The sequence below is a fragment of the Palaemon carinicauda genome, chromosome 31, assembly GCF_036898095.1.
Source record: "Palaemon carinicauda isolate YSFRI2023 chromosome 31, ASM3689809v2, whole genome shotgun sequence".
NCBI lineage: Eukaryota > Metazoa > Arthropoda > Malacostraca > Decapoda > Palaemonidae > Palaemon > Palaemon carinicauda.
In genome coordinates this window covers 71,630,205-71,656,721 of record NC_090755.1, presented here as the reverse complement: position 1 = coordinate 71,656,721, position 26,517 = coordinate 71,630,205, and the positions used below count along the sequence as shown (strand labels likewise).

General features: G+C 48.2%; 1 protein-coding gene and 1 pseudogene across 4 annotated transcripts in view; both read left to right on the top strand.

Annotated features, from left to right (window-relative positions):
- LOC137624524 (protein lin-37 homolog) overlaps nt 1-26,517 on the top strand; it is a 139,755-nt gene that overhangs the window by 20,788 nt on the left and 92,450 nt on the right. For all 4 annotated transcript variants that reach the window (XM_068355390.1, XM_068355391.1, XM_068355392.1 and 1 more), the window contains exon 2: nt 410-524. In XM_068355390.1, the coding sequence (XP_068211491.1) occupies nt 410-524 (115 nt within the window). The remainder of the gene's footprint in view (nt 1-409; nt 525-26,517) is intronic.
- On the top strand, nt 16,500-16,618 carry LOC137625108 (5S ribosomal RNA; annotated as a pseudogene).

Genomic DNA, 26,517 nt, shown 5'->3' with positions numbered 1-26,517 from the left:
CCTATAATTAAAGTGATACAGTATAACTATAAGTTCATTGAATGAGTTGCGTAAATACAATGTAGTGAGTTATCTGGAATTTTAGCCACAAGCCATCACTGCTGTATGTATGTACACTGTATGTATGTATATATGTATGTATGTATGTATGTATGCATGTATGTATGCATGCATATATATATATATATATATATATATATATATATATATATATATCTGCTTTGATGTAAAGATACTGTACTGCACAGTACATTCATATGGCATAAAGGGTTTATATATGTTTCAAATAGTAATAAAGATAGATTTAATGTATTTGTAATAGAACAATAATACTAATGGCACATGATGTAAATACGGTATTGCATATTATCTTGTTTATAATGTGTACAGTATTTACTTTTTTATCTAGGAGGAGATGTTGACGCAGCCCGAGGGAGGTTTGATGCTGCCCTTCAGGGACTCCTCCAGAAGGATGAGGAATCAGATTCTGAGAATGAATCTGATGATAAATCTAAAGCTGTATTGTGAGTAGAGGACATAGATCTCTCATTTCAGCTTTTCTCTTGTTTTCATTAACTTTAATTCAGTGTATGGCTTCTGTGTTCATTCTGTTAATATTTGAGGTGCAAATAATGATGGTTTTGTGAGACTTTGTGATGTCAGTATAATTTCAGAGTTATAGTGCACTTTCCTAGGTAATCATTAAGGATGGTACTGTAAACAGTGCTACATTGAATTATCCTTTGTTCCTTCACTAACAAAGCTTACGTTATGTATAGGGATATTCTTTCGGCGAAGCTGGAAGGTTATACATTAGACTTTTAATGTTAGATGGCAACCATACCTAACCACTATAGTGGGTAGGGGAGGGGTGGCTGGGTGGGTATTCAGCCACTTATATCTACTCACTCATTGGTGAACTACGCCCCTTTTTCTTTTGGATTGTAGAGACCAGTCGTGTCTGTTCTCTCCTCATCAAAGCTTAGCCAGACTAATTGCTATATGCAAATTCCCTTTTCTTTTCAGGTGGGACTGTTCCTTCTCTGACGCTCCCATGCATACCTGCCCTGGTCGCGAAGGGCACTCATGTGGCACCTTTATGTCATCGGCGGATACTGACTCTCATTCGCTGTGCCCAAACTACAGGGGTCGTTGTTGCGAGCAGGGTTCACCCTTCAAAGAGTGTAGGGAGTGGCATGCCTTCCATTTGGAGAAATTTGGGCATTGCAGGAAGTAGAAGGCCAAGAGAGATCTCTTCCCTAGGGTCCTCCTCAGGGGCAAATAGACCTCAGGCTCCTTCATGCACTCCTAGATCTCTCTCTGAAGCTGCTCCTCACTTGCCTTCCTCGGTAGGGCTGTCGAGTAGGAGCGCAGACCAGTTAACTCCATGGCAACCTTGGGGTACTGGAGGGGTTGTTGCTTCCCCTAGAGAAGCACCTCTACCTCCAGCCGCCGGGAACCATTCTCTACTTCAAATGTTCTGCAGGCTTGGCTGTCCCTAGGATTGTCGGCACCCCCTTCCATGGAAGCTCTTTTTCAGCTCCTTCAGTGTGGGGCCAGTTGCTTTGGCAGCTGATGCCCTTAATGTTTGCGAGGCCCATCTCTCACTCTCTTCTGGCTCCTCCACGTGTGTACAAGGACAGTGCTCTCGTTTGCCCATCCGACGGCCTCCTGCTGACGACGAGTCTTCTCTCCATCCTGAGACTATGTCGTCACCTAACCTGCAGCCTCTTGTTGTTTCTCCCCAGAGATCATTTGGTGGCCATTGCTCCAACTGCTTGCCGATTGTCAGGACAAGATTCATCACTCAATGTGGAAATTTCTTTGCATACAAAATAGCAAATACTTGGAATAGACTTCTAGTGGATGTAGTAAACAGTAACACGGTAAACGAGTTCAAGAATAAGTTAGATAAGATCATAAAAACTCTAAAAATACTTGAACCAAATGGCTCTACCAAAGAGCATCCCAGTCTGCGAGTGGTCTTTGAGACAGCCAAAATCCTTGTGACTCATCTCCTAGTTTTTCTGGACGATCACCCTCAGGATGTCATTAGCGATGGTTCGATGGTCATCATAGAGATTGCAGGTCATCACGATCTCGACGCTCTTCATCACGAAGTCGTTCACATTCATGAGCTAAGCGTTCAAAATTAAGAAGTCGCAGGTCATCACGATCTCGGCGCTCTTCTTCTAGAAGGTATTCTCATTCACAAGCTAAGAGTTCACGATCACGATGTGGACACTCGCGAGCACGAGCTAGACGCTCACGGTTGAGAACAAAGCGCTTACAATCATGAGGAAGACACACTCGATTATGAGCAAGACGCTTACGATTGGAAAACAACCATTTACGATCACGATCGAGACGATCCTCTTCACGAGGATGTCGTAGGCGCTTGCGCTCACGATCCACCTGGCACCCTATAACCTGACAAACTCCTGCTGCTCCTTCTCCAAGACGACCTATGCAACGAACGAGGACCTCCTGAAGGACAATTCCCTGAGAGTTGTATTTAAAGGCTACCCCCTGCTCCTTTTGCATGTGGGAATTGCGTGATTTCATGCATGACTATGCCAATTTCATTCATGAGTGATCGCGAGCCCAACGACTCTGACAACTGCAAGATCTAGCGGCAGGCTGATACTCTTCCCAGAAGGGTTTAAGGAACCCCCCAACAACAAGTTCGCGGGCGTTCCAATATCACCCGATCGCCTACTAATACGGACAACAAAGGAGGACCTTCTCATCCCCAAGAGATTGTCCCCTAGAGCTTGCCAAGCTCCGAACCGCCATCCCACCAAAACGCATTCTCCTCCAGGACTCCTGAAGGAGACCCTAGACTTGACGACAGTTGGTGAATTTCCGTAATGTTGTTGAACCTGCAGAAGTGTAGTTGGCTTGGGTCTTCCAACCCCTCCACAACTGCAACAGCCTCAGCTCCGATCCACTCCTAGCATCCCACTGGAGAGGTCGGTATCTTTGGCGTCTTCCTCTGCAGGCCCATCTGACCCCAGGAGGAAACCTGCCCTGGTTAGTCAGCCTAAGTCCCTCCAGTGCATCAGTCCCCCCCACCTAGACCTAGAGCTAAGGACAGGGTACTTCCTGAATTGTTTCGAACCTTTGGACAACTCTTATCTTACTCCAATATGTTCGGAAGACAGGCTGACAACAAGGCAAAAGAGGAGGATACAGCATGGTACACCACCTTATGCTGATCAGCTCCAACCTCGGTTGAGGAGTGATATAGGTTGACCCCGGGAGATCTCCCTTCGACCTATCAAGCCTCAACCCCTAGAGATTTTCCCTATGGAACACTGCCCTATCTAGACCACCCAGAGACAAGCAATACTCTATTCCTGAGTCTCACGCTCCGATGGAACCACAGGCTTCTCTCAGACCTCCCATCCTGGAAGAGCACTTCCCTCTTCGTAGAGAGTCGAAAGACTCGTAGACAGTTCCTAATAATGCAACAGCGAGGAAAACTCCGAGGCCAGAGTTAGATTGGAGATCCCCTGAGGCGCGACCTTCTCAAGAACCAGTTGACACGACTTCGACCTACCGTAGGCTCCTATAGATGAGAGCTTGAAGGTAGATGAGTTTCTGGACACTGATGATGATTATTTCCCTAGAGCAGCAAGTCCAAAGTTCCACTCCGAAGCTGATCGTAAGGAGTCAAAACACACCTTCTGGCAAGTCCTAGCCTGTATGAAGTCAATCAATAAGCTGTCAGATCCTGGTACCACTCCCCAGGAAGGAAAGGACATGGTCCTGGACCAACTGTTTGGCACGCAGAGGACACCTAAGACCAGTGCAGTCTTGCCCTGGTTGAAGGATTGACAGCAGTCAAAAGGAAAGCTATCTCACAGATAGCAGGTGCATCTAGCTCTCTGAGGACAGGCTCTTCCAGGGCTCTGCCACTTCCTTTCATATTGCAAAGGAAGTATTATGAGATTGAAAACGAACCCCTTCCTGCCTTGACCCTCGACCCCTCAGTAGAATCCTTACTAAGGGTCTTTCCGTGCAGAGACTTTCCACACACAGCCTCACTTTCTGCAACTGAGCTCAACGTAGAGAGAGACACGAAATATGCCATCCAGGCAGCTTTTTGGCTTGACCTATGGCTGTGGTCGTTAGGCCACATTGTAAGATCCGGGGATTTGTCCAAGGAATCTACAAGGCGGTCATTGGAATCTTTCCTCTTGTCTGGTACCCGGACTCTGGAGTTCCTTTCGCACCACACGGTTAACCTGTTAGCAGATGCAATCCTGAAGAGAAGGTATACTGTGATTGGGAGATTCCACTGGTAGGTGCCGAAAGCAAAAGTTGTGCGCCTTAGCAACTTGACCCTCGAGGGTGCCAAGGTGGATGCTCCTGCTAGGGAGGGCAGTCCTCTCATCAGTTCACTGGTGGGGGAGGATGCCTACAATGCCTCTGGCAGAGGTGGCAGTCCCACCGGGCAGATCCCTGGATGATCGCAGTGATCGACGTAGGGTATCACAGAAATCTGAAGAAGTCATCACTGATCCCATCTCAGAGACTGGTATATCTTAGTATGATTATAGATACCAACCTCCTGAAAGACTTTCCATCAGATGATAGACTACTGTACACAGGCTGAGAGAAGTGGCAAGACCCTTCCTCAGATGGGCAAATCTTCCAGCCCGACTGTGGTAATGCCTCCTAGGCCACCTAACTTCCCTGATTCATCTTGTTCCCAACAGCTGCCTCATGACAAGATCCCTGCAATGGCAGCTAAAGTCCGTGTGGAACCTACACTCCGGCTTCCCGGACATCGTAGTCCCTATAGGATAGGATCAAGTAATGGATCTTCAGTGGTGTGTGGCAGAGGAGAACCTCCTCAAAGAACTAGATCTTCTTGTCCCTCCTCTGGACTTGATGCTCTACAGAGACGCATCAATAGAAGGAGGGGGCCCCACTTGCTGCATCACATAGTCTTAGGCCTTTGGTCCGAGTCCGAAAGGTACCAACGCATAAATCTCCTAGAGATGAGAGCAGTCTTTCTAGCTCTCTTGCAGTTCCACCAGTTGCTGGCGAGTCACTCTGTAGTGTTGATGAGCGACAACATTACACTCTTCATTCTCGGCAAGAGGAATGTGCTCACAGACAACTTGAGCTGGGCAACTCAGATAGTCGGCACCAAATGGTCTTTGAATCTTCTGATAGCCAACAAAGTCCTGACTTTGTGGAGTTTCCCGACTGTGAATCTGTTTGCGATGTAGTGGTTTGCGGACTGTGGCCAGATGTAGCAAGCTGACTGCCTAGTTTCAGTATGCCAACCACACTCCAACGTTCGCTACACATACATACATACATGTACCAAGGCACTTCTCCCAATTTTGGGGGGTAGCTGACATCAACAAATGAAACAAAACAAAAAGGGGACCTCTACTCTCTACGTTCCTCCCAGCCTGACAAGGGACTCAACCGAGTTCAGCTGGTACTGCTAGGGTGCCACAGCTCACCCTCCCCCGTTATCCACCACAGATGAAGCTTCAAAATGCTGAATCCCCTACTGCTGCTACCTCCGTGGTCATCTAAGGTACCGGAGGCAGCAACAGGGCCTACCGGAACTGCGTCACAATCGCTCGCCATTCATTCCTATTTCTAGCACGCTCTCTTGCCTCTCACATCTATCCTCCTATCACCCAGAGCTTTCTTCACTCCATCCATCCACCCAAACCTTGGCCTTCCTCTTGTACTTCTCCCATCAACTCTTGCATTCATCACCTTCTTTAGCAGACAGCCATTTTCCATTCTCTCAACATGGCCAAACCACCTCAACACATTCATATCCACTCTAGCGGCTAACTCATTTCTTACACCCGTTCTCACCCTCACCACTTCGTTCCTAACCCTATCTACTCAAGATACACCAGCCATACTCCTTAGACACTTCATCTCAAACACATTTAATTTCTGTCTCTCCATCACTTTCATTGCCCACAACTCCGATCCATACATCACAGTTGGTACAATCACTTTCTCATACAGAACTCTCTTTACATTCATGCCCAACCCTCTATATTTTACCACTCCCTTAACTGCCCCCAACACTTTGCAACCTTCATTCACTCTCTGACGTACATCTGCTTCCACTCCACCATTTGCTGCAACAACAGACCCCAAGTACTTAAACTGATCCACCTCCTCAAGTAACTCTCCATTTAACATGACCTTCAACCTTGCACCACCTTCCCTTCTCGTACATCTCATAACCTTACTCTTACCCACATTAACTCTCAACTTCCTTCTCTCACCCACCCTTCCAAATTCTGTCACTAATCGGTCAAGCTTCTCTTCTGTGTCTGCAACCAGTACAGTATCATCAAGGGGGCCAGAAAGAAGGCTTCGCATAGATCGCCAGAGGTTAGTCCTTACGGTCCAGCGATGTAGTGAAACTCCCTCCACCTTTCATCCAACAGAGAAAGTACTATGGGGTAGTGAAAGAAAACTTAGCAGTGTTGCCTCTCGATCAGTCAATAGTCTGTGACTAAGGGCTTTTTGTTTCAGAGAATTGTAGGACTTAAGGTGAACTTCTCAGCGAGCAATGCCCTTAACATGGAGAGGGTTGTGAAATATGCCATACGGGATACTTCGTGGCTTGATCTGTGGTTAGGGTCAGTGGGACACCTATTCAAGTTTGAGGACTTGTCCCAAGAACAGGCAAGAGAGTCAATGACTACCTTTTTACTCAGGTTCTAGGACCATCAAGTTCCTGGCCCACCAAGTGATAAACTTGTGGGCTAACTGGGTACTCAAGCGTTTGGTTGCTGTGATTAAAAGATTCCATAGACAGGTACCTAAAACAGAAGTGACGAGACTACAAATCTCATTGATGGAAGGTCCTTCGCTATTCGACATTGAAAACATCTAGAGAGCAGGAGAGCGTTGGAGAAAGACCAGCCAGGACTCCCTTCTTCAAAGGGCGACGACGACCAGATCCTACGCAGCAGCCTACGATCAGATCCTATGCAGCTGCCACCCACTAGATCACAGGGGAACAGCAGAAGGTTGGGTGCTCCCAAATCATCCATGAAGAAGCCCTTTACTGCAAAAACAAGACCAAGGAAAGTAATTGTAGTAAAGGAGGAAAAGAAGGAAGAAATAATGGACGTGGTCGTTCCCGCTAGGGAGGGCACTCCTCACACTTTTCCACTGGTTGGGGGATACCTGCAATGCTGGTGGTAAAGGTGGTTGGCACACGGGGCCGAGGCTTTGATGGTCTATTGCGTCCCGTTCACGCCATCTCCTCCTCTTTTGTCTCAACATCCGAATCCATTGAGTTCCTTTACGAAAGAGTCCATGAAGGTACTGTATAGGCCCTCAGGGCCAAAGTTCAGACCATTTTAGAGAAGGATGCTCTCCAAGAGGTCCTAGACAGGTCCCCAGGTTTCTACAGTCGACTCTTTCTTGTAGATAGGAAGTCTGGAGGTTGGGGACCTATCATCGACCTCTCCTTCCTGAAAAAATTTGTGCAACAAAATCCGTTCAGGATGGAGACGGCAGACCTGGTCAGAACAGAGGGCTTATGATTATGCTGGATTTGAAGGGTCATACATCCAGATCCCAGTCCATCCATCATCAGAGAAGTATTTGAGGATTATCGTAGACAACTGATGATAACAGTTCAAGGTACTATTGCTTCGGCCTGTCAATAGCACCTCAGATTTTCACAATGGTTTCTCCCTGGTGTCATTCTTTGCCCACAGGATCGGCATTCATCTGTTGAGATACTTGGATGACTGGCTGAACCTAACCGACTCGGTGACGACCCTTCGCCAACTCCGAGACAGGCTTTTCAGTCCATCCATCATCAGAGAAGTATTTGAGGATTATCGTAGACAACTGATGATAACAGTTCAAGGTACTTTTGCTTCGGCCTGTCAATAGCACCTCAGATTTTCACAATGGTTTTCTCCCTGGTGTCATTCTGGGCCCACAGGATCGGCATTCATCTGTTGAGATACTTGGATGACTGGCTGAACCTAACCGACTCGGTGACGACCCTTTGCCAACTCCGAGACAGGCTTTCCAGTCCATCCATCATCAGAGAAGTATTTGAGGATTATCGTAGACAACTGATGATAACAGTTCAAGGTACTATTGCTTCGGCCTGTCAATAGCACCTCAGATTTTCACAATGGTTTTCTCCCTGGTGTCATTCTGGGCCCACAGGATCGGCATTCATCTGTTGAGATACTTGGATGACTGGCTGAACCTAACCGACTCGGTGACGACCCTTCGCCAACTCCGAGACAGGCTTTTCAGTCCATCCATCATCAGAGAAGTATTTGAGGATTATCGTAGACAACTGATGATAACAGTTCAAGGTACTATTGCTTCGGCCTGTCAATAGCACCTCAGATTTTCACAATGGTTTTCTCCCTGGTGTCATTCTGGGCCCACAGGATCGGCATTCATCTGTTGAGATACTTGGATGACTGGCTGAACCTAACCGACTCGGTGACGACCCTTCGCCAACTCCGAGACAGGCTTTTCAGTCCATCCATCATCAGAGAAGTATTTGAGGATTATCGTAGACAACTGATGATAACAGTTCAAGGTACTATTGCTTCGGCCTGTCAATAGCACCTCAGATTTTCACAATGGTTTTCTCCCTGGTGTCATTCGGGGCCCACAGGATCGGCATTCATCTTTTGAGATACTTGGATGACTGGCTGAACCTAACCGACTCGGTGACGACCCTTTGCCAACTCCGAGACAGGCTTTCCAGTCCATCCATCATCAGAGAAGTATTTGAGGATTATCGTAGACAACTGATGATAACAGTTCAAGGTACTATTGCTTCGGCCTGTCAATAGCACCTCAGATTTTCACAATGGTTTTCTCCCTGGTGTCATTCTGGGCCCACAGGATCGGCATTCATCTGTTGAGATACTTGGATGACTGGCTGAACCTAACCGACTCGGTGACGACCCTTCGCCAGCTCCGAGACAGGCTTTTCAGTCCATCCATCATCAGAGAAGTATTTGAGGATTATCGTAGACAACTGATGATAACAGTTCAAGGTACTATTGCTTCGGCCTGTCAATAGCACCTCAGATTTTCACAATGGTTTTCTCCCTGGTGTCATTCTGGGCCCACAGGATCGGCATTCATCTGTTGAGATACTTGGATGACTGGCTGAACCTAACCGACTCGGTGACGACCCTTCGCCAACTCCGAGACAGGCTTTTCAGTCCATCCATCATCAGAGAAGTATTTGAGGATTATCGTAGACAACTGATGATAACAGTTCAAGGTACTATTGCTTCGGCCTGTCAATAGCACCTCAGATTTTCACAATGGTTTTCTCCCTGGTGTCATTCGGGGCCCACAGGATCGGCATTCATCTTTTGAGATACTTGGATGACTGGCTGAACCTAACCGACTCGGTGACGACCCTTCGCCAACTCCGAGACAGGCTTTTCAAGTTTTGTCGCGATCTGGGGATTGTGGTAAATCTCTGGAAGTCCTCCTTGCAACCATCACAGAGACTGGTATATCTAGGGAGGCTTCTAGACACCAGGCTGGAGAAAGTATTCCCATCCGATGGCAGGATACAGACTAAAGAAGGTAGCAAGACTCTTCTTGCCTCGAGGCTCTCTTCCAGCTCAACAGTGGCTATGCCTAAGAAGACACCGGTCTTCCCTGGAACGTCTGGTAACCAATGGACGACTGCACATATGATCACGCCAGTGGCGGCTGCAGTCCAGTTCTACCAGATCTCATGGTCCGTGTGGGACCCGAGCAAAGGACTGATCCAAGGTGGTGGGTGTCAAACTCCAACCTTCGCAGGGGTAGACTTTGGCTTCTTCACTTGGACACCCCCCCCCCCTGTAATTGATGCTCTTCACAGATACATCAAAAGAAAGGGGGCAGCTCACTTGCTGCATCACACGGTCTCCAGGCTCAGGTCCGAGTCTAAAAGAATCTTGCACATAAACCTCCTGGAAATGAGGGCAGCCTCTCTGGCCCTCCAACAGTTTCAACAGCTCCTGTCAAGTCACTCCATGGTGTTGATGAGTGACATCACTATGGTGATGGCGTATATAAACAAATGAGGTACCTTTTCACAGCACCTATGTCTTCTAACTGAGGAGATGCTAAGATGGTCAGAAGACAACTATCAGCTCACTTTATTCCAGTCAAGAGGAATGTGCTCGCAGACAATCTGAGCAAAGCGACTTGGATTGGGCATTAAGTGGTCTTTGAATCATCTAGTAGCCAACAAAGTCCTGACTTTGTGGGGTTCCCCTATGGTGGATCTCTTTGCAACATCTCTGTACAGCAAGCTCCCGCCGTACTGCTCCCCGGTACTGATTCCTCAACCACTTTGGCAAGATGCTTTTCACCAACAGTGGGACAACATAGATGTCTACGCATTCCCTCTGTTTTGCCTGATGAGAAGAGTACTCGACAAGGTAAGAGCATCCAACAACCTATCAATGACCCTCATATCTCTGCTATAGCATCACACACAGTGGTTCCCAGACCTTCTACAGCTACTCACTGAGGGCCCGAGAGAACTCCCTCCACATCATGATCTATTTAGACAGCCACACATAAGGATTTACCACAAAGCTGTAGACTCCATATGTCCTCATGCCTGAAGGTTATTCAGCATCTCCTTGCAAAGAGAGGCTTTTTGCAACCAGTTGCAAAAAAGATGTGTCGATACATCTGGAAGCTTTCAGCTGCAATATAATAGGCAAAGTGAGCAGTGTTCTGTGGTTGGTGTTGTGGGAGCAGTATCTCTCCTCTTAATGCCACTATCCCAGTGATAGAGAAATTTCTCTTATGCTTTCGGGAGGAGAATCTCCTCTCAGTCTTGGCGGTAAAAGGCTATCGCTCCTCATACACAGTTTTGAGCTTACCTGTCCTCAGTTGGATGTTAGACCACCTCCATGGAATATTGTTCGGGTACTCTGATGGCTGAAAGGAGCTCCCTATGAATCGTTACATCAGGCATCAGATCTTCACCCGATTCTTAAAATGGTCTTACTGCTCGCTCTGGCGATGGTCAAGAGAATAAGTGAGCTGCATAGTCTTTCCTATGACGTCTCCCATTCAAGGGGATGGGGCCAGGTAATGTTCGGCTTTGTCCCTGAGTTTATCGCCAAGACTCAAAATCCGTGAGTAACGGATCCTAGATTTGGGTACTTTACGATCAAGTGTCTCCGTAATGTACCCGATAACCCAGATCAGCTGCTACTTTGCCCGGTTAGGGTTCTGAGGCATTACCTCAAATGAACTTCAGGAGTTCGTTTCCCAGTGAGCAGATTGTTCGTCAACACGGGAAAGGTTAAAATGAGAATCACTGAGAGTACGATTTCATTGTAGGCATGCTGGGGTGAGGCACTTCTGGGTGAGACACTTTGATTATTATTATCATCATTATTATTTGCTAAGCTACAACCCTAGTTGGAAAAGCAGGATGCTATAAGCCCAGGGACCCCCACTGGGAAAATAGCCCAGTGAGGAAAGGAAACTAAAACATAAAATATAAGAACAGCAGCAACACCAAAATGAATTTGTTCCGTAACCGAAATACAAACCACGCTATTTACATTGGGTTTACCTTTTAGCACAGCTGAAATGGCGAGCCATTAGAATTTAACGAGGGTGTATTACCCCCGCGCTAGTTAGCGGGGGGGGGGGGGGGTAGGGGAGTGGTAGCTAGCTACCCCTCCTTCCCCTCACACACAGATGAATGCTCACTTTCACTTTTGGCTCGGACTGTGACAGACGTCTCTGTCTTGGTCCTCTCTTGGCAGCCATTGTTTGTTTTGTCTTTACTTAATCACTTACTTTTCTTTTACTCAATATATATGTAAACATGTTTTCATGTTTGTATATATATTTGAGTATAGAAATCAGTAAGTTTCCTTTTCAGAGTTGTGTGTGTAGTGCACGATATCTACGTGGAGTCCTCGGCAGTTAGGCCACCACGGCGTAATTTTATGGGTGGCGATCGAGTTTGACTTCGGTCTTTCTCTCTCTCTCTCTCTCTTAAGGTCGTTCACCCTTTTACTACGTGTTACTACGCCCTTGTAGCTTCCTTTCCGTGTGGGGGGGTTGCTACGCCGTACGTTTGTCTCAATTAGTTTATGAATCTAATTGTAGTTATTAATTTTTCAGCTTGTAGAACGATTCCTTTCGGGGTTTTCGTTCTTTCTTTAGTGTTCATTCTTTTTTAAATTACATAATTACATAGTTTCATAATTATAATTGTTATAATTCTGTTTTGGTTACAGCTCTCCTTCCGTGAGTGTAAGTGGTTGTGAGGGCACGTGCCTGTTGTGTAATTCTTGTTTCCTTTCCCTCGGGATTCCTCTTCGGAGCCTTCCCGGGGGAATAAATGTGTACTAATGATTTTTGTTTTATTTTTTTACAGTTACCGATCTAGTTCGTTTCTGTAATATGGCAACGGTGTGAGCTGTCTTGTTGAGGCCAGGGGATTCGGCTGTTGCTGCCTCCCCCCTTGTATTTTCGTCAGGGGCGTGTCTCCTACTGGAAGTACTCCCGTGACGACGGACAGCTCTCCAGTTCATTTTAGAACTCTCAGGAGGCTTGCCTCCTTGGGCGGGTAACTTTCCTTCCGAGGGAAGTTTTTCCTGTCCAGGCTTGAGTTTTTCCCCTTTTGGGGGGTTCTTCTCTTGCCTTTTTTTCGTGCGACTATGCTCTTGGTGCTGAGCGGTCACACCTGCAGTTTCGCTCAAGGGGCTGGGCAACTGCAGGAGCCCCTCTTCAGAGGATTGCTCCTTTTAGGTCACTGGCTGACCAGTCTCTTCTACGAAGGGTTTCTCTTTCGTTCGCGAGAGAGTACACTCATAGAGACTCCTCTTCGGAGGATTCTTCTGCTGCTGTTGCTGTTGGCCTCCTTCGCCGTAAGACCCACCGTCCGCCTCGTCGTAAGGGCCTCTCATCTCCCTATAAGGGTGCTAAGAGACGCCTTTTTGAATCTCCGTTTGCAGCCTACAACTCCTTTTTCTTGATCTTCCGCCTTGGTGCAGATGGACAGCAGTCTGATCTCGTCTTCCGATGGGCAACGGTCTTCCCGACGGACAACGGTCTTCCAACGGACATCAGTCTCTGGCGGACAGGCAACGGTCTTCCGATGGACATCTGTCTCCCGACGGACAACGTTCCCTTCGGGGCAAAGGGTTGCCTCCCACGGGGGTTCTTCCCTTGCGTGTCAGGGTTCCCCTGCGCGCCCGTCTGCTGTGTTCTCTCCTGCTCCTGCTCAGTGTTAGCGCACAGGCGCTCTCCTGCTCATCAGCGCTTCCTGATCGCTAGCGCTCTCCTGTTCGCCAGCGCTCTCCTGTTCGCCAGCGCTCTCCTGTTCGCCAGCGCTCTCCTGTTCGTCAGCGCTCTCATGATGATCATCCCTGCTGTTCCTGTTGGTTCCTGTTACGCGCCCTGTGCGCCCACGTTCGCCCTCGCGATCTAGAACTTCGGTTCAGGTCTGGGTCAAGGACTCTTCTTCGATGCGCAGGCTTCCACGCTTTGCCTTCTGCTCGTCAGCGATCATCAGCTCGCCAGCGATCATCAGCTCGCCAGCGATCATCAGCTCGCCAGCGATCATCAGCTCGCCAGCGGTCACCTGCTCGCCAGCGGTCACCTGCTCGCCAGCGTTCACCTGCTCGCCAGCGCGCACAGGCGATTTTAGTATCGCCTATTCAACAGCGTTCTACACGTCAGCGATCACTTGTCTCTCGGCGATCTCCGGATCGCCCGCGTGTGTTACAGCCGGCGCGCCAACGTTCTCCAACGCTTCTGAAGGAACATGGTTCGCCAGCTACTAGCTCGCCATCGCGCGGTCACCCACCTGCGCATGCTGCTCGCCATCGCGCGATCGCCCACCTGCGTATGCTGCTCGCCATCGCGCGATCGCCCACCTGCGCATGCTGCTCGCCATCGCGCGATCGCCCACATGCGCATGCTGCTCGCCATCGCGCGATCGCCCACCTGCGCATGCTGCTCGCCATCGCGCGATCGCCCACCTGCGCATGCTGCTCGCTATCGCTCGCCATCACTATCGCTCGCCATCACTATCGCTCGCCATCGCGCGATTGCCCACCTGCGCATGCGGCTCGCCATCGCGCGACCGCTCACCTGCGCATGCTGCTCGCCGTCGCTCGCCAACGCGTCGACATGCCACAACGCGCCATTGCCAACCTGCGCGTCAGCGCTCACCAGCTCACCACCGATCGCCTGTTGATCCACATCGCCAGCGGTCTTCCTCGCCCACGCGGCAGCGCGTTTCCTCGCCATTGTGCTAACGCTTGCGTTCACCGCATCGGACTCGCGCTCATTCACCTGCCCACCCTCGCGACCGCTCGCCCGCGCGACCGTTCGCCTGGGCGACCGTTCGCCTGGGCGACCGTTCGCCTGGGCGACCGTTCGCCTGCGCGACCGTTCGCCTGCGCGCCCGCTCGCCTGCACGCCCGCGCGACCGCTCGCCTGCGCGCCCACGCGATCATTCGCCTGCGCGCCCACGCGATCATTCGCCTGCGCGCCCACGCTCATGCGCGTCCGCGCACATGCTCTCCAATGTTCGCCCGTGCGCGAACCGACGGTATTCCGTCGCGCGGACGGACGGTGTTCCGTCGCGCGGACGGACGGTGTTCCGTCGCGCGAACCTACGGTGTTCCGTCGCGCGAACAGACGGTGTTCCGTCGCGCGAACCAACGGTGTTCCATCGCTTGAACCTAGTGTTTCTTCGCACGAACGTCGGCTTAATTCTTGCAGTATCCATTGCTCGTCTATGGGTTATCGCTCGCCGACCACCAGCTCTCGCCCTTCCTACCACGCTCGCCCTCCTTCTGCGCTCCTTCGCTCACCTTCGTTTGCGTTCCTGCGTGACCGCGCACGGGCGCTTCCACGTTCGCCCACGCGCAAATCTTTGAATTACCATCGCGCGAGCTCCAGGGCGATTGCGACCACGATTCCCATTGGGGTTTTCGCAGCATGGCCAGCCTGGCAAGTTCTTCTGGAGCGTATTTCCAGAACACGGCCTCACCCCGTAAACGCAGAGCATGGCACTTGCAAGAATAGGAAGAAACTTCAGGGAGGTCTGAGCAACACTCCTCTTTCCAGAACCTGGGTTAGCCCTTCCCCGTCATTCCCTGGAAGGATTTTTGGCGGGGGGCTTTCCGTTCGAGATTTCTCCATCGGCCAAGGGGTGACTGCTTACCCCTTCCTCTGGGGGCTTACCAGGTCCTTTCCCTCCTCGGTTACAGCCCGAGGTTTGGTTCAAGGAAGCTACAGGAAGATCATGGGTACTTTCCTCCTCTCGGGCTCAGGCACCTTGGCCTTTCGTCGTTAAGTATCTAACTTGTGGACAAGCTCGATGTTGTACCATCTGGACGGGCTGACTGAGGGCTTCTTTCGGGTGTCTCATCTGTGGAGGTCGACAACCTCAGACACCCTTCCATCCTTGAGAAGAGTTTGTTTGTGCCCAAGGACAGCGACTTAGATAGCGGCTGTGCGGAGGAAATCGACTTCCGTTTTCACTCCTCCAAGGCGCTTTCTTCCAGACTCTGCAGGGCTCCAGCGCCTTTTTTTTTTCAACCACGTCGGCCTAAGTTATCGGCTACGACAACTGAGACAAGGTATCCAATTGCAGTTTCCTCCTGTCAGGAACAGATGGCATGGGAGGCTCCCCCGGGGGGGCATAGTCCTAAAAGGAGCGGCAGAGTTCACGAACTCTAGGATTGCAGGTTTCTCGTTGGAAGGATGCTCAAGGTTACTCATCCGGACGACAGCTTCCCGATGCCCATTCCCGCACGATCTCTGTGATCAGCCAAGGATATCGCGCCTGCCGTCTCTGTCAGCGAATTCAGTGTCTCTGTACCTCTATGCCATAGCGTCGGCAAGAGTTGCCCGGTTGGGCTGGCAGAATGATCCATACCTTAGGCGAAGGTCCTCCATAGGATCATCGATGGCTTCACCCCCGGCCTCTTCAGTCGATCCTTTCTTGTAAGGAAGGATCTGAGAGGGGAGTTCCGTAGTCGACCTCTCAGCCCTGATCAAGTTTGTCGAACAAACTTTGGCCAGTGTAGAACAGCAGAATCGATCAGACTGGTAACGAGGCGACAGGACTCCTTAAACCCTGGATCGGAAGGACGGGTACTTTCAGTTTCCATTCCATCCATCTTCCCAGGGAGCTCGTGGAATTCAGCCTAGACTGCAAGTATTCCTGCTTATGATGCAGTATGGCTATCCCGCCATGGCATAGCAGGTATTTTTCCCCAGAGAACTCTCCCTGCTTTCCTCATGGCCGCTCAGGTGCAGGCTTCCGCCTCCTTTGCTTTTTGGAGGGCTGGTTAACTCCGGTAGGCTCGGGTTCGACCTTCTTCAGTGCCGGGACAAGCTTCCGGATGCTTACCATGAGTGTGGGTTCATGGTATTTTGCTTGGAGCCTTCTCTTCTTCTGCCTCAACATCTGGAGTATCTGGCCATGATATTGAGTCAACGGCCTTACCACGTTGGAAACCCCGCTTCCCGTCCGTCCAGCGAGGTTAAGCAACGTCGGTTCTGGTCGGTACTTGGATGGGTGACCACCTGGGGACGCCAGATTCTGTTGCCACATCCTCCGAGCCTTCCTTTCAGTTGACTGTGGCAAGACTGAGGAGAGTCGCAGTACCTGTTCTCAGTCAAGCGGAGCTTTCAGCCCTACCTTGGAACGTTTCCTAGTTCTCCTTTCCTCATTGACCCGTCTATAGTCCGAACGGTCGCCTCAGGATAAGTTCCATGTGGGGCGGTCCAAGTTCCGGTGGTTTCAGGCAACGTTTAACCGGACTTCCTGGCCCCTATGGGACCAGCGGAACTATTAGACCTGCAATGGGTGTTGACCTATGGAACCTCTTGATGGTAGTGGATATTCTCCTCCTTTCCCCACATTCTTGATGCTGTTCTCGGACTCGTCAAAGGAAAGGGGGGGGGGGGGCATGTTCCGGTCCAGGCCTATGGTCAAGACCTGAAGGATACCTCTCCATCATTCAGGCAGGCTTAGGGGCCGTAGTCTGGCCCCTCTACAGATCCTACAGCTCCTGCCGAGTCGCTCCGTGCGCGTCGACTTCATGATTCTGGCGTGTTCTAACCAGCAGGGGACGCATTTTCACACCTTCACATCTTGCAGTAGAGATACCGGGATGATTGAGATACTCTCAATACCACCATCGGCTCTCTCATTCCAGGCAGAGGAATGTTCTCTCCGACTATCCGAGCAGAGCCTCGTAGAGAGAGTGTACCTGGGGGTCTTTGACCTTGAGTAACCAGCAAGTCCTGGTCTGGGGGACCTGATCGCGACAGCTTGGAACCTCAAGCTTCCGCTGTTCTTCCCCCCAGTCTCAGACCCCGAGACTCTGGCAAGATGCATTCCGGTGATGGTGGGACAACTTCGACGCCTGCGTTTTCCCTCCTTTTTGTCTGTGGACAATGGGTCTCAACAAGACCAGGTTGTCTGTCAACCTTTCAATGGGAGAGCTCCACTGGGACTATGCGCAGAATGGTTTCTGGACCCTCTGCTTCCCCTGACGGAACTCCCGGGAGAGCTTCTCCCACGGCGCAGACTACTCAAACAACCACACTGCAACATCTCTCCCGAACCGGGGCGTCGCTTCGGCTTCATGCCTGGAGACACTACGCCTCCTCCTCAAGAAGAGACAACCCGGTACAGTCGCGGTACAGAGGTCGCATCATCTGCGATAGTCATCCGCAGGGGTCTTCCAGGCAAAGTGAAGAGTCTTCGGTGGTTGGTGCTGTGGGAGATATAGCTCTTCCCTTGAGGCCTCTTCTCCAGCAATAACGGTCTTATTGCCTTTCGGCGGGAGGAAACTCCTTTCCGCTCTCGGCAATGAAGCCTGTCGCTCAGCCTTTCCCTGACCTTCAGGCTTAAAGGAATAACTTTTTCCTGCCCGCTGGATCTTTCCTCGCTCATGCGAAGCTACGATTGTCCCTGCCCTAGTAGGAGGAAGACCTCCAACTTGGAGCATGGCTCGGACTTTTTAGTCCCTTAAGAGATCTTCTCAAGACCCTTTACAACAGGCCACGGATTGTATTCCGCCTTGGGTCTCCTGCTCACTCTGGCCACGGCCAGTGTGTAAGCAATCTTCTTGGTCTCGTACGACTCCGCCCTTTCTAAGGAAGAGGGGAAGGCAACATTCAGGTTTGCTCCTGAGTTGTTGGCTAGACTCAGAATCTGGGGGTCCCGGCCCTTCGGTCCAATTCCTTCAAGATTTCGAGTCTCCATTCTGTATCTGATGTCCCAAGACCTTCTCTTTCTTGCCAGTAAAGGAATCGAGAGGTTAGCTTTGGGAACAGCTGCAGTTTGTCCTCAGTTGCAGCCGATTTGGGAGCACAAGGAGGACACGGGGGAGAGTCACCAGTATACCTCCTCAGCCCGGACTCAAAGACATTCATCTCGACCTGTCTCCAGACCCTCCCCCGTCACGTCGCCCTACAGCACGATGTTGGATACATCGCAACGTCCCTCGCCTTCGAGTAATACTACTCTGTGACGCAGGTGCTACAAGCTGGAGTCTGGAAGCGTCTAATGACCTTCGCAGCCCGCTTCCTGCAGGGCGTGACCCACAGGAGTCTCGATACGTTTTCTATCGCTCTGTGGTGGCTACACAACAGCTGGTCTAACCTCAGGCTCCTTTTTGGACAGGTAGCAGAAGGTTGAGGGCATTGTTATCAGGTTTTAGTCTGCATGAAGGAAAGAAGTATGTCTGGCCCTTATTTCTTTCTTCATCATCCCCTCTACGGGGAAGCAGCATCCTGGTCTCTGCATAGCTGACCTCGAACCTCTGCAGGTAAACCATGCTTCCTTGTGTTCCGAGTATTGAGTCAATACTGTCGCGTCCCCCATACCCTGACGAGGTGGTATTGGGAACGTCCTAACCCAGAGTTCCTTCTGGAACTCCAGGTCAACTGCCTAGGACGGGTCACACTTCTTCCTTCACACACAAGCTTATGTAGGCCACACGGTTCCTTGCGGAGCAAGGAACTTGTGAGGTGCAGGGACTCCTTTTCTCGAGTGCGACTCACTCGGATTCTGAGTCCCCGGGTAAAGCCAAAGCCAGTATGGCTGGGGACTTTCCACCCTACCTAAGGGGTAAGTCACCCAATGTAAATAGCGTGGTTTGTATTTCGGTTACGGAACAAATGACAAATTCGAAGATAATTTGTATTTTTCCTAACCATACAAACCTTAGCTATTTACACAAATTTGCCCGCCAGCCCTGTCCCCCAAGACAAGTCCTACCTCTAAGTGAAAGTGAGCATTCATCTGTGTGTGAGGGGGGGGAGGGGTAGCTAGCTACCACTCCCCTACCCCCCCGCTAACTAGCGCGGGGGTAATACACCTTCGTTAAATTCTAATGGCGAGCCATTTCAGCTGCGCTAAAAGGTAAACCCAATGTAAATAGCTAAGGTTTGTATGGTTAGGAAAAATACAAATTATCTTTGAATTTGTCATATTTCTTATATAAACTATAAAAACTTAAACAAAACATGAGGAAGAGAAATTAGATGGACTATAGTGCCCGAGTGTACCCCCAAGCAAGAGAACTCTAACCCAAGACAGTGGTAGACCATGGTACAGAGGCTATGCCACTACCCAAGATTAGAGAACAATGGTTTGATTTTGGAGTGTCCTTATATAAACTCTGCTTACCATAGCTAAAGTGTCTCTTCTACCCTTACCAAGAGGAAAATAGCCACTGAACAATTAAAGTGCAGTAGTTAACCCCTTGGGTCTAGGAGAATTTTTTTGGTAATCTAAGTGTTGTCAGGTGTAGTATGAGGCCAGAGGAGAATCTGTAAAGAATAGGCCAGACTATTCGGTGTATATGAAGTCAAAGGGAAAGAACCATAACCAGAGAGAAGGATCCAATTTTAAATATTAAACTTAGCCGGTGAATATATAAATAGCTGACGTCTCCGACGGTCGACAGATTCCAAAAACTCGCGAGCGATCGCCATGAAGGCTGCCGGGTGTGCCCACCAGCGCCGACTATCGGCCAGATACCGCATATACTTCTCAACCAAACCAGTTCTTCTCTGTCGGTGTTAAAGACAACACTGGTTCCGCTCGCGCTTGACCTCGAGTTTTCTACCGATTGGTGAAGTACTTGGTTTTGGTTTTATTGCTTTCGCCGTGTTTGATTATTCAATACTATCTTCAAAAGAAATGCTTTTGAAAGGAGAGGAAAAGTTTTTGCCCTTGCTTTTTTAATCTCACTCTGGTTTTTCCATAGAGAAAAGATGGCCGACCCTTCCCTCAGTGTACGGAAGTGTGTTAAAGGCTTTTAGTATTTATTTTATCACTTTATAAATTATTGTTGATATTTATAGATTTACCTCTATATATTTTATATCTCACCCGCCTTTATTAGTCCTCTTCGATTAGCTTTCCATTTATACTAATTACCGAGATAAATTTTATGTTTTTGTTTATATGCGGCCTTTACCTATTCTTTGTAGGCGGTCCTGACTTGGAAAACGAAGTTAAACAACGTTGAGCCCATTCAACTTTTATTTTTGTTTAGATAAAAACAGTTGCTCTGTAAGAGTGATGAGATGAATATTTTTAGAAAATATTTTAAGAAATTTATTCTTTGAATAGTCTTCGTGCTGTTTTTCAAAGATGAACTAACGTTTGGTTTATTTATGCTACGCAGTTTGCGCTCTATCGTTACGATAGAGAAAGAGAGAATCACGTTTTCACTTTGCAGAAAGAGTAAATCGATTTTGACGTTTTGTTCATTCTTCTTTCAAACTGAAGTTTTTTAGATACTAATTTAAAGGAACATGTTAATTTTCAATTTCTTAGTCCTTTCAGTTTTTTCCTTTAGTCAAATAACCTGTTATTGACGAAGAGTGAGTGAGCCATTCTCTTGTGAGTGACGAGAGAGAGAGAGAGAGAGAGAGAGAGAGAGAGAGAGAGAGAGAGAGAGAGAGAGAGAGAGAGAGAGAGAGAGAGAGAGAGAGAGAGAACGATCCGATCTTTATTCTCGTCCCAAGTCTCTGTACAAGGAGTTTGGGAGCGAGTAATGTTGTTCTCGATTCAGATTTTTACTCTCGTCCCAAGTCTCTGTACGGGGAGAGAGGATAAAACGTTTTAGTTTTTATTCTCATCCAAAGGCACTGTACGGTGAGAGATTGAAAACGTAGTCCTTAGTGAACTAGTTTTTAGTCTCATCCCCAGTCACTGATCTTTTTAACCTTATATATTTCCGTTTTATTCGATATATATGTATATGTTTATTGATTTTTGCATGTGTGTTTCATTTTGTACTAATGTGCTTACATTATACGACTCATTTCGCAATTCTAACCTTTTGATTTAAGGGAGAATTGCGTGCTTCAGGTAGAAATCAGCTTTATTCATGTCTAATGTGAAATTATTAAAAAATGAGATATCAGTGAAGAAAGTGCAAAAAACATGTTCTGTGTTGCGGAGGGTTCGTTTGTTCGTGCTTGTTGCTTGCCTAGTCCGAGACCTCTTTCAGGCTCCCCTGCACCAGGGAGAAGGAATGTCGTAGGACCTAAGGGAGTGAGGGGTGTAAACCAACGAACAGACGTTCCCTCAAAGGTATCAGACGTTGCTCGTCGAGCACGTCCTTGCCATAAGACAGGAGAGACGTCAGTTACTTCTGTCACGACGTGTAGTAGAATAACATTCTCTGCAGTCACAACGTGACATCGACCCTCCAACTTTAACTTCTGTTCATATACAAGTTGATGTAGCCTGTCAGGCTTTTCCTTCACGTCATTCTGAATATAAATCTCCTTCTCGCAAGACTTTAGATTTATCAGATGATGTGCCTTCTGAAGAAGTTGATGACCCCCTTTCAACTAATGTACCTTTGGGGAGTCATTCAGAAGAGGAGTATCCTAGGGTGGTCCAACAATCCCTTGTTTTATAATTATGAATTTCTTTAGTGAAATTTTGTCCTACTCGTTTTGTAACGGCTGCTCCGCCGTCTGAGTTTACTCTTGGCATGACTTTCTTCGACTCCTACATATACGAAGTCAGTTCTCTCTCGTTCTTCCAAGAGAGCCATGCTCTTACTGGGAGACTGGTTGGAATCCAGGAGAAGTTTAGGAAAGTCTGCTTTTGCTTTTCCTCCTTCTTAATTAGCCTCTCGCTCGAGCGTCTGGTGTGACACAGGAGAAGTTCTCGGCTTGGGAGTACCTGCCTCTGCCCAGGGAGACTTCTTAAGCCTAGTGGACTCTCCTCGTCGTCTAGCCATGAGACGCTCCAAGATTTTATGGTCTGCTTCAGAGCTAGACCATCTCCTGTTAGGAGTTTTTTCGAGCGTTTGAAGTTTTTATTTGTTGGATTGGTCCCTGGGAGCCTTAAGTAAGAAGGTCTCTCCAGCTGTCAATGTCTTGCTGTACAATTATGTCATGCATGAACAAGGCTATCAGGGATGGCTCCAATGATCTGGCAGCCACGTTCACTGCAGGAGTACTTAAGATGTAAGTGCGCTCAATGTGTCCATTGTCAAGACAAAGTTCACGATGAAGACTACCAAATCTGTCTTGGCAGCAGTAAGGGAAGGCGACTGGATGGTCTCTCTCGACCTTCAGGATGCATACTTCCACATCCCGATTCATCCAAACTTTCAACAACATCTGAGATTTGTGGACGGGAAAGTAGTGTACCAATTTCGAGCACTGTGCTTCGGCCTCATTCCTGCTCCTCTTGTTTTTACAAGGCTCTTGCAAAATGTAGCAAGCTTTCTACATTTTTTGAGGATTCAGAGCCTCCCTTTATTTTGACGACTGGCTAATCAGGGCGTCGTCATTAAATCGCTGTCTGGAGAGCCTCTAATGGACATTAGACCTAACCAAGGAGCTAGGTATCATAGTGAACGTAGAGAAGTCGTAACTTACAGTACTCCATCCCAGACTATTCTTTATTTGGGAATGGAGATACAGTGTCGAATTTTTCGGGCCTTTTCGTCTCCCACAAGAATGGAACAAGCTCTGTTAAAAGTCCGTCACTTGCAAGAGAAAAACAGTTGCTCTGTAAGAGTTTGAACGAGCCTCGTGGGAACTCTTTCATCGCTGGAGTAGTTTATCTCTCTGGGGAGACTCAACCTTTGCCCTCTCCAATTTCACCTAAACCATTGGAACAAGGAGGAGGGCTTAGAGAGTATCTCTTTCCCAATCTCCAACTCAGTCTAGACATGTCTGACTTGGTGGGACAGCAACATCAGACTTTGAGAAGGTCTTTCTCTTGCGATCAAGAACCCAAACCATGTGTTGTATTCAGATGCATCGGATTTGGGTTAGGGAGCTCCACTGGACAGTCTGGAATGCTCGGGTCTTTGGTCCACGGATCAGAAGGAACTCCATTTAAGGCAAGTAACATCTCTCTTTTGACGAGATTTGTGCAAGGAGAAATGAATGTCTTGGCGGACTGCCTCAGCAGAAGAGGACAAGTCATCTCCATGGAGTGGACGTTGCACAAGACTGTGTGCGAGAAGCTATGGATGACATGGGGTCAACCCACCATAGATCTTTTTGCGACTCACTGACAAAGAAGCTCTCGACTTACTGCTTTCCAGTTCCAGATCCAGAGGCAGCCCACATAGACGCTTTCCTGCTGGACTGGTCTCACCTGGACGTTTATGCCTTTCCACCTTTCAAGATCCTAAACAAGGTGCTGCAGAAGTTCACCTCTCACGAAGGGACCAGGTTGACGTTGGTTGCTCCCCTCTGGCCTGCGAGAGAGTGGTTCACAGAGGTACTTCTATGGCTGGTAGACGTTCCAAGAAGTCTGCCGTTGCGGATGGATCTCTTGCGACAGCCTCACGTAAAGAAATTTCATCAAAGCCTCCCCACGCTTCGTCTAACTGCCTTCAGACTATCGAAAGACTCTCTTGAGCTCGAGGGTTTTCGAAGGAGGCAGCTAGAGCGATTGCGAGGGCTAGAAGATCCTCTACCATCAGGATCTATCAGTCGAAATGGGAGGTATTTAGAGACTGGTGCAAGTCCTCCTCTATTTCCTCTTCTAGTGCCTCTGTAGCGCAGATTGCGGATTTTCTGCTTTATCTGAGAAACGGTCGCTCCCTCTCTGCATCCACCATTAAAGGCTACAGAAGCATGTTAGTTTCTGTTTTCAGGCATAGGGGTTTGGATCTTTCTAATAACAAAGATCTCCAAGACCTGCTTAAGTCTTTCGAGACTTCCAAGGAGCGTCATATTTCGACTCCTGCTTGGAACTTGGACGTGGTCCTACAGTTCCTTATGTCAGACGGGTTTGAACCATTAAATTCAGCCTCCCTGAAGGATCTTACCCTCAAGACACTTTTTTTGGTGAGCTTGGCTTCGGCTAAAAGGGTTAGTGAGATACATGCTTTTAGCAAGAACATCGGCTTCTCCACTAATAAAGCAGTATGTGCTCTTCAACTTGGTTTTTTGGCCAAGAATGAACTTCCGTCTCGTCCTTGGCCTAAATCATTTGAAATCCCCAGTCTTTCTGAGATTGTGGGGAATGAAGTTGAAAGAGTGCTGTGCCCCGTTAGAGCTCTTAAATTTTATTTATCCAGAACTAAACCGCTACGAGGTTGTTCAGAGGCTTTATGGTGCTCCGTTAAAAAGCCCTCTTTGCCCATATTTAAGAATGCGTGGTCTTATTTTATTAGACTTTTGATTCGGGAGGCACACACTCATTTAAGTGAGAAGGATCGTAATTTACTTAAAGTCAAGGCTCATGAAGTTAGAGCGATAGCAACTTCAGTAGCGTTTAAGCAAAATAGATCCATTAAAAGTATTATGGACGCGACCTTTTGGAGAAGCAAGTTGGTATTCGCTTCATATTACTTGAAAGATGTCCAGACTCTTTATGAGGACTGCTACACACTGGGACCATTCGTAGCAGCGAGTGCAGTAGTGGGTGAAGGCTCTACCACTACATTCCCTTAATCCCAATATCCTTTTAATCTACTCTTGAAATTTTTAATCTTATTTTGGGTTGTACGGGAGACTAAGAAGTCTTTCGCAATCTTTTTGATTTGGCGGGTGGTCAAAATATTGTTTCTTGAGAGCGCCCAGATTAAGGGTATTGATGAGGTCCTGTTATAGGGGTGTTCACCCTGGATATAGCAGCTCCTGGGAGTCTTTCAGCATCCTAAGAGGATCGCTGGGCTTCGTGAGGATAGCGGACTAATGAGGCAGAGTAATTATCAGAGTCAGCTTCCTTACCAGGTACCTATACTTAAGTTTGTTTTTTGAATAGTTGTCAAAAACTCTTGAGCATATACGCCTTTATTGTTTTAATACTGGTCTCTACCCACCACCATGGGTGTGAATCAGCTATTTATATATTCACCGGCTAAGTTTAATATTTAAAAATGATATTTTCATTATAAAATAAATTTTTGAATATACTTACACGGTGAATATATAATATTAAAGGCCCTCCCTTCCTCCCTGATAGAGACCCTACGGACTGAGAAGAACTGGTTTGGTTGAGAAGTATATGCGGTATCTGGCCGATAGTCGGCGCTGGTGGGCACACCCGGCAGCCTTCATGGCGATCGCTCGCGAGTTTTTGGAATCTGTCGACCGTCGGAGACGTCAGCTATTTATATATTCACCGGGTAAGTATATTAAAAAATTTATTTTATAATGAAAATATCATTTTAGTACTGTCTGGCCAGTCAAAGGACTCCATAACTCTCTAGCGGTAGTATCTCAAAGGAGGCTGGTGCCCTGGCCAACATACTACCTACCTACCTAGGCCTTGTCTTGAGCTTCCTTGGTCAATCCTGGCCAATGAAGCTCTATACAAGGTGCATCCAGAGGGAAAGACTGTGCGGGATGTAACCCACAGGTCCCTAGATACTTTCTCTTTGGGGCCTGTTGTAGATGTACAGCAAGTTGTATAGCTACCTTGGCTCCTCTCACAGGACCATTAACTTTGGATCAAGAGCAAGATTACATGTAAGTCTGGGATGAAAGTAAAGAATGACCGGCCTTTTCTTTTCCTTTCAGTTTTCCCTTCTCTTGGGGCACAGCATCAAAGATCCTTGCCAGCTGGACTCGATCCGGTTAACAGGTAAGCCCCACTCGGAGTGTAGCTGTTCTGTGCACAGGTACAGAAGTCTTTTCCACATACTCATTGCAAGGGGAAATGTAACATAACCAAGCAAACCCATAATCATGTATGTGTTCCCTGCAAGGTAATTCAAGAAAACCCATCACATATCTTTGCCAGGTCTATGACACAGATTTTCAGCTCGGTACACCTCTTAAAGTCAGGGCTATAAACCCGTTGGTATTACTGAATGACTAGTACACATGGTGAAAGGCATCTTAACTCTTTCAATATCACCGATGCACAAGTTTTGAGTTCCTGGGATAAGTTTTCCAGCCAGTTAGAATGTGTACTTAGTCCCAGCTAAGAATGAATCTCCTATGTAAAGGACAATGGTTTGTATTTTATGTAAGTACAAATAAAAAATT